The 7,951-nt window shown below is 34.0% G+C and overlaps 1 protein-coding gene across 2 annotated transcripts; it reads right to left on the bottom strand.

The window, feature by feature from the left end:
• Window positions 1-415: 415 nt before the first annotated feature.
• LOC120067223 (E3 ubiquitin-protein ligase MIEL1) lies at window positions 416-4,263 on the bottom strand. Of its 2 annotated transcripts, XM_039018738.1 has the most exons (13): window positions 4,047-4,263; window positions 3,713-3,923; window positions 3,491-3,578; window positions 3,347-3,403; window positions 3,207-3,239; window positions 2,862-2,939; window positions 2,703-2,746; window positions 2,565-2,605; window positions 1,837-1,919; window positions 1,648-1,739; window positions 1,488-1,557; window positions 1,308-1,349; window positions 416-878 (listed from the first exon to the last, which is right to left on the bottom strand). In XM_039018738.1, exons 2-13 carry the CDS (start codon window positions 3,760-3,762, stop codon window positions 753-755), a joined length of 804 nt encoding a protein of 267 aa, XP_038874666.1. In that variant the 5' UTR covers window positions 3,763-3,923; window positions 4,047-4,263; the 3' UTR covers window positions 416-752. The 2 variants fall into 2 exon arrangements, with proteins under 2 accessions (XP_038874666.1, XP_038874676.1); XM_039018748.1 differs by lacking the exon at window positions 4,047-4,263 and having other exon boundaries at window positions 3,713-4,018.
• Window positions 4,264-7,951: the final 3,688 nt, after the last annotated feature.

The raw sequence follows: 7,951 nt of genomic DNA on the forward strand, positions 1-7,951 counted from the left end.
TAATAACGGTTGGATGTAAATTTAAGAATCTACGTGCCCTTAATAAGGGCTAAATATAAATTTGAAATACATTTCTCCATGTGGTAGTCTCACAAACCTATGAAAAAACTCTCTATCATGTGGTAGTCTCACGAATATATATAATATATATTTCTATTTTTTTTTAATGAAATGAGCCTTTAAAAATGGTTAGTTTTTTCCACCGTTGAAACTAACATCTTAATAAAAACCCTTAAACATCCTAAGGCCACCTTGGAGTATTCCATCATATAAAAATAAAATGAATAAAATCTGTCTTTAAACATAAGCCTCTAAAACTTCTTGATTTCATGAGAATACATGATGAATGCAACTTCTGAAAGCAATTAAGAATCAGAAGAACAGAGAAATGACCAGCAAAAACAAAAGCAAGGGAAGAGACAAATCTGTCTGAATTCAGTATTATATCATATAACAAGGAAAAATAAAGGTATTCACTTATGTTGGTATTTTATATGAATGTGCTTACAAATTCATTCACCCATGCATTCTTTCATACCTGGGTTTCTTTAAGACTCCACAAATGGAGGAAGAATAACCTGAAAAAAAGAACAGTTACAAAGACTCCACAACTGAATTCCCCATCCACTTCTGGAATCACAGATACAATCTTTGAAGTTATATTAATGAAGAATAACTGATACAGAAGCCAACCAAACCCCCTTAACATCTCACTCTGAGATGCCTACTTCTTTTGGAGACATAAGAATCTATCACTGTGGGAGAACTGGAGGAGCAATGGCACGCGTGTTGTACGATTGGCAGTGGCAGCATTTCTGCCCAATTATGTGAAAGTACACTTCAGTCGTGTCGTTGCAGTCGTTGCACAATATCCAAACCTGCAAAATGTAACCACGATTTTCTCCTGTCTTCATGAAACGTTTGGAATTGGTGAAAAAAGATTCAAATACAGGGGAAAGTGTATGGTAGCAGAGCAACAACTGAGGGATGTTAGACATTTTCCCAGTGCAGGATGTTTCTTTTTATCATGGATTCATAATAAGTGTTTATAGCAAACATTAGGTGTATGTAAAAGATAATGTCGTGAAATATATAATCCAGTTGGCTGAATCAGTTCACCATTGAGAAATGGAATGCTTTTCTCATAACAATATAATGACACACACACCAAATGAACAATAGCTCAACTGACTCGTAATACCTTCGAAGAGATTAGAAATTTGAATTTCCATTGTTAAACTCAAAAATATATCAATAACAACAAGAAAGAGGGCAAGTAGCTAAAGACAGTAAGATAGGGCGAAAACCTTTTTGTGACGATATTCCTCCGGCATGACTGTTGCTTCAATCTAAACAACACACAGCAGATGAAATATCATAAGTAAAGATATGTTTAACAAAGGGTAGTCTATGAATTAGTAAAACTCGTATAACATGCTTGATTTTTCTCTTAATTAAATAGACTAATCGGACTCTGTTATAGTTACCTCCTCATCCAATTGTTTCCATGTTTTGGACATGTCGATAACTGACTTGGAGCAAATCGGACAACAGTATCTGGGTTATAGCACAAATTCTGATTATATATCTATAAATATATGTTATGGCTTTGAAACTAATGGAACAAAGATAACCTTTACAACTTACTTATCACGATTTATCATCTCAGAGTAACATTCAAGATGCATCGTATGTCCGCATTTCATAACAGAAACATCTTTCAGCGTGTCAAAAAGGTACTGTTAAACACGAACACCCAGCATGGAGGTGAGAGGATGTAAATATGGGAACTCGCTTTTGAATTTTTGAAAGAACAGGAAAAGGCTGGAAAAAGACCTCATAACAAATTGGACAGTGGTGCTGCATAGAGTTCTCGATACACGAATGATTGCCACGCAAATTAACATGGTAACATGATCCTTTAAAGAATATAAGAAACATAATTAGCACAAATGACCAGATCCTTTTCAGTTGATGACATTTTTACTTGCAGGAAAAGTTAATAGATGGTATAGTGAATCAACAACAGCAAAAATAGAGCTCAGCCCAAACCTAAATGTTATGAAAATTAAAGAGAGATTAAGTTCAAAGTAGAATGGCTAACCAGTATAGTAAAAAACAACAATCTATGCTCTCAAATTGCAATAATATTAATGTTTAACTAAGGATTAAACAGAATTACAATCATCAATAAAAAAGAAGCAGAGCCTACCATTCATCCCATACTATATTAACACTTATGATACTTTGCAAGATTGACTAAGACAAGTAAAACAATTTGATATTCCTATGTCAGAAGCACCACAAAGTCAACATAGAAGAAATATCCACTACTGCATTTAGCTCTAGCATAATTCTCAGAGTATACAGCTTAAGCTTTCTACTTTCATGAATAGAACTTGGTCTTTGTTATGTGGACAAAACATTAGCATGGTCCGCATAAAATTCAGTCCGAGAAACTGGGCAATCACATCTGAGGTACATATGACAACATAAAGCATCAACAGACAGACTCAACCGACACTAATCAAAATCAAAAGCCTTAAAAAGGATCAAAGATTTACCACACTTCTTACAATGAAAATACTTTTCTCGACCACCAACCCTGTTTACATGAGATCAGTTAACTCAAAAGCTTGGTTTAATAAACCCTTTTAACTGATTAAAAAATTAAAAATAATTTTCTTTTTTTCCAAACTAACCTACAAATTCCACAATCCTCACAGTGGAACTGTCCCTTCTCAATCTGCAGAGAAGCAAGGAAACCATGAAGGACAAAGAACAGCCATACAATCAAACCAATTCTTGCTTTGTTAAGTCCAAGTATACACATAAATAGTAACAAAAATCTTAATATTTACATCATCATCATAAAATTTGCATATTTCACAGAAGTACTCCCCCATATTAACACCACAATTCGTACAAACTCGAGCAACCTGCAAACATTGGCGAATAGTAATAAAAAAATCACCAGTCATTAGATATTGAAAAAGATTTTTTTTTTTTTTTTGCCTCCACACCCGTAAGCACCAACTTACTTTCTGACATGGCTTATTCTAAGTGGATTAAAAAGTAGATTACCACAAAATAAACCACATCATAAAGTAAATTAGAGATCTTACTTACCAATATGGTGTGGAGACAAGTTTTCTTCATTAAGAATAGAAGAACAAAACTCAAAATGCTATAATACGACAGCGTACTGGCTGCTCCGTGTCACAAACCGCGCAGACGACCTGATTCAGGTTTGGGAAAAGATATCAATCGACTTGCCATTGCAAACTTACAGATAAGAGCACAAATTCAATGGGAGGAATGATATAAGGATAAAAGAAAACCATACTTGTTTAACGTCAAAACGATTGAGTTCATGACGATCAGAGGGTATGCTCATCACACTCTAATGCATCAACAACAGAGGACAATGAAATACATAAGTAAAAGTAAACGAGAAAGTTAAGAACATCAATCAACAACAAGAACAGACCGTAGCTTCGTTATGACAATGGCGACAGGGGTAGATCTCATTACAGCAAGGGGCTCGAATCTTACATCTCCTACGGTAATGCTGGCATCTATAAACAACAACCCACAAATTGAAAACAGAACACAAATCGAAAAAACAAAAAGAAACCCAATTAACAATCTTCAAATAGAGCATCAAAACAAAAGGAAGAAGGAAAAAAGGAACGAAAATCTGGGTTTTTACCCATAGCCCATCTTCCCAAAATCAAGACGATCATCAGCTGAGACTTCCATGAAAGCTCTCAGATGGAGAGGGAAGGGAGGCGACGGAAGAGCTTCTTAAAAGGGAAAGAATGGCTGTTTGGTTGTCGTTTCAATATCCCCCAAAAAGGAAATTTCAAGAATGGTGACCCCAGATTTATATCCACCTTCAGCATCTCGATCTGGCAATTTTCCTGCATAAAAAAATAGCAAGATAAAGCAATGCAATAAATTATATTATATCTAAAGGAATGCCCACTTCAAGAGAGAGAGAAAGAGAGAGAATCCGTAAAGGATAAGGTGGGTCGAAGACTGACATGGGAAGATGAAAAGGGCAGGCGCCGAAATTTTAGCGAATGGGGAATTCAACGAAGGGAAATAAGAACTGTGAAACCAAGAAACTGATTGGGGCATTTTAACAAACACCTTGAAGGCAACGAGGATTCCAAAACACTTTCTCTTTTTTGGAGGAAGAAACTTCTTCTCTTCCCTCACTTGGGAAGAGGGGAAAGGGAATGAGAATCCCAATGAAGTTCGGCTCTGCAAATTTTGGAAGCCATTTACGTACAAAAATAATTTTACAATTTACTAACTCTATTTTTCCTCTCAACCTCTAAGCTCTTGCTCTAACAGAGCTTAACATTTTCTACTTTCCAAGGCATTCTTTCAAAACAATTTTCGGTTCCTTTGAGTCGTATTTTGGTTTTGTCTTGTTTTTTATTATTTCGTATTTTTAAATGCTAACCCTTTGTTCTCTAATCACAAATATTTAGGTTAAAGGTTGAACCTCTAACTTCTTAGAACTCATTTTGATAAGAAAAACCTCGGGTTAAAAAATTTATATATGCAAATGTTGAGTTTTTAATGGGTTTAGGTAAATGGTAAACATGAACAATAAGCTTGTAGACTTCGAAGTCAGAAGTTTATCTTAAATCACTAATTGATCCAAGAAACTAATGAGTTGAGGTAAATTTAATTATATATTACTCACTCTTTTTCTCACTTATGGACTTGAAATTTGTGAGAAATCTAACGAGTGGAAATGAGTATTAATTGGGGGAGGAAATAACCTAGCAAGGGTTGAATACAGGACCTTTTTAGACTATCTGATATCATCTTAAATCACCATTGACCCAAAAACTTAAACTAATCGACAAAGGTAAATTTAATTATATATCACTAACAATTTGATTATCCCACCCTACATATTTAGAAAATTAAATTAAATGTCAAATTGAGTGTAACTCGGCTGCAATTCACGCATTACTCTGTTTTTTACAGCTTGAAGGTTGAAACCCAGCACACAGTGGAACATGCCAAAAAAAAAAAAAAAAAAGATAAAATAACATTTTGATACAACAACTAGTTGTTGCTTGTTTTCAAAAAAATTATAACTATTAGCATTTTTGCCAATTTTTTTTTTAAAATGCATATTAACCTACTATATTTTCTTGCATAAAAATTATTATCATTGTTTGACCAATTTCAATTAATTTAATTTCAAATGATTAAATTTAAGATCCATTAAAACTATGAGAATTAAAATTGAACAAATTTTAAAGTACACTACAAAAAGGGTATTTTAATAAGAATCCAATTTTTAGTGTTTAGAAAAAAAATTGCTTTTTCTTTTAAGCAACTTTTTAAAAGGGGAATTTTTTGCAGTTTAAAAAAAAAAAAAGTCAAACATTTATATAAATAGAAAAAAAATATTGATAGACTTCTATCAACCTCTATCAAAGAAGATTAATTTTTTCTATTTTGTGTAAATAATTTTCCTTATTTTTCTATTTTTGAAAATTTTCTTTTAAAAACTTACCATTTATGGTTTAAAGCGTAATTAGTATAAGTTTTACAACTTTTTGAGCCATTTTAATGATCAATAGTGATTGTTTTTAAAGAAGGTATTTTAATAAATAAATGCAGTTTAAGAAACTAGGTTAACTAAAAAAAATTGTTCGAGTAAAAAGTGAAAGATGCATTATAAAGAAAATAATTTAAAGGGGCGTTTGGGCCCCCTATTTGGAATGGGGGGGGTGGACTGTTATAGCCCACCCAACGTTTGGGGCTCCAACTATTTTAGTTGGAGTCCAAATCCCACTTAACCTACACTTAACTAATATACCACTGTTCCGACATTCCCCGTTTTGCTTATTCCAATTATTTTACTCGTTTGTATTGTTTCCTTCGTCTTGTTTCATTCCATCTTTTCTCCTTAGTACTCTTCTCCTTAAGGTTTCACCATGGTTCCTGTTTTGCTTCGTTATTGATGGGTTTTGGAGCTTTCTCTTCTATGCTCTCATTTAACTCACACTTAACCCTTAGACCACTATTTTGCACTCTTTCGTTTTTCTTATTCCGATTATTTTGCTCGTTTATATTATTTCCTTCGTCTCGTTTCTTTCCATCTCTTCTCCTTAGAGTTTCACCATTGTTCCCAATTGACGTCGTTTCTAGTGGGTTTTGGAGCTTCTTCTTCTCTGTTCCCGTCGATCGACTGCCATTGTAGTTCTCTTTGGTCGAATGTGAAGAAATCCTTCAAATATCTAGACTATGCTATGTTTGGTAGTCTAGATCTATGTTTTTCTCTAGATCTGTAACCCTTTCTTTTGGCTTCCTCTTTCATCTTGCCATTATGAATGCCACTCCCGTTCCTCCTTTATCTTGCTGCTTCAAACGAAGGTTTCCATTTGCCGTTTCTTTCGATTCTCCAATCTATTGTGTTGTCCCTCCTGTCTAGTGTCTAAAATCCTACAACCATGTTGGAACTTAGATCTTGCTTGGTAGGGGATGGAGATCCTCGTTTGGAGCATGGTAGGGGATGGAGGATGGTGTTCGGATCTTAGTATGGTTACTAGATCAAATGGTAAATCTTCTTTCTCTTCACCAGCCAATGATGAGTCATTAATTTTTTTCCTTCATTTTTTTGACAAATGTAAGCTTATTTTTTTACACATCTTTTCAGCTTACTTCAATCTTTTTATTAAAAAAAAAAGTTTCGCATCTCCTCGAGGCCGGGAGAACAAATAGGCGTGAGGAAGAGGGAGAGGGGGGGCTCTATGCTTGATTTCAATGTTCCGATCTTGGTATTTAATCATCAGTCTCTGATAATTGTATGTCACTGTATAAACATTGATTATAATTGTATTTCCCTGAGATTCTTTATCTGTTCTTGGTCTGTGATTATCGATCATTGTATACACATTTATTATAATTGCATTTACATTTTTCTTACTTGTTCTTGATCTCTGATTATCGGTCCCTATTCATTTGTTGTCACTGTATAAACATTGATTACAATGTTATTTCCATGATGTGATTCTCTTTCTTGGTCTCTAATTATAGGTCAAAGGTATGTTATCTTCCTGGTCTCTAATTATCGGTCCCTTACTCCTTGTTTCTTTATCTGTTTAGTCTTGGTCTCTGCTACTATTTCAATGACTGTTATAAACATTGATTACAATACTATTTCCATGATGTGATTCTCTTTCTTGGTCTCTAATTATAGGTCAAAGGTAAGCTATCTTTTTGGTCTCTGATTATCGGTCTCTTACTCCTTGTTCCTTTATATGTTTACTCTTGGTCTCTGCTACTATTTCAATGACTATTTTTGCATTGACTCTAATGATCAATTTATCTGATTTACCATGATACATTATATTATTCGAAATTCAGAACGATTTAGGAAAGAATTTCATTGCTCTGAGGCTGGTTCTTACTGTCTAAGCATAATACTGGGATAGTTGATTGTTTGTTGGCTTCTTTGTTTTTTTTTTCCCTATCTCATTGCAACTATTCATAACTCTTATTTGGTTCCCAAGTTGTTCTTGTTTGGTTTATTCTAGTTTGATTGCAAGTAGTAGTTTGTAAAATACTTTATTCATTGTTAAGTCACTTCACTATTGATGTGATTGACAGTAGTGGTTTCTTTGGTTCTCAGTGATTTTGTTCACATCAATGGTACACTATTCACTTTATTTCACTAGGTGGGGTTTTCAAGGTGTACTTATTATCAGTACACTTTAACTTGACCTACCCATCACCTAGAATGTCAATATATTCTCTTCTCTATAAATAAGACCTCTTTTCTTTACAACTATGAGGACAACCCCATCTTTACCACACTATTGTTGGTAAGTCCCTTCCCCCTCCCTCTCTTTTGTGTTGCTTATCACATTTTCCATTAAGTCACTTTCACTTTTTTCTTCATATTATTATTAAA

Source organism: Benincasa hispida, chromosome 1, assembly GCF_009727055.1.
Source record: "Benincasa hispida cultivar B227 chromosome 1, ASM972705v1, whole genome shotgun sequence".
NCBI classification, from domain to species: domain Eukaryota; kingdom Viridiplantae; phylum Streptophyta; class Magnoliopsida; order Cucurbitales; family Cucurbitaceae; genus Benincasa; species Benincasa hispida.

Coding starts and splice junctions, on each gene's coding strand:
- LOC120067223 (XM_039018738.1), bottom strand. CDS start 3,762: ATGGAAGTCTCAGCTGATGATCGTCTTGATTTTGGGAAGATGGGCTAT. Junction 2,940..3,206: donor TTTGTGACACGGAGCAGCCA/GTACGCTGTCGT, acceptor CAATGTTTGCAG/GTTGCTCGAGTTTGTACGAA. Junction 1,920..2,564: donor TTTTCATTGTAAGAAGTGTG/GTAAATCTTTGA, acceptor TATTCTTTAAAG/GATCATGTTACCATGTTAAT.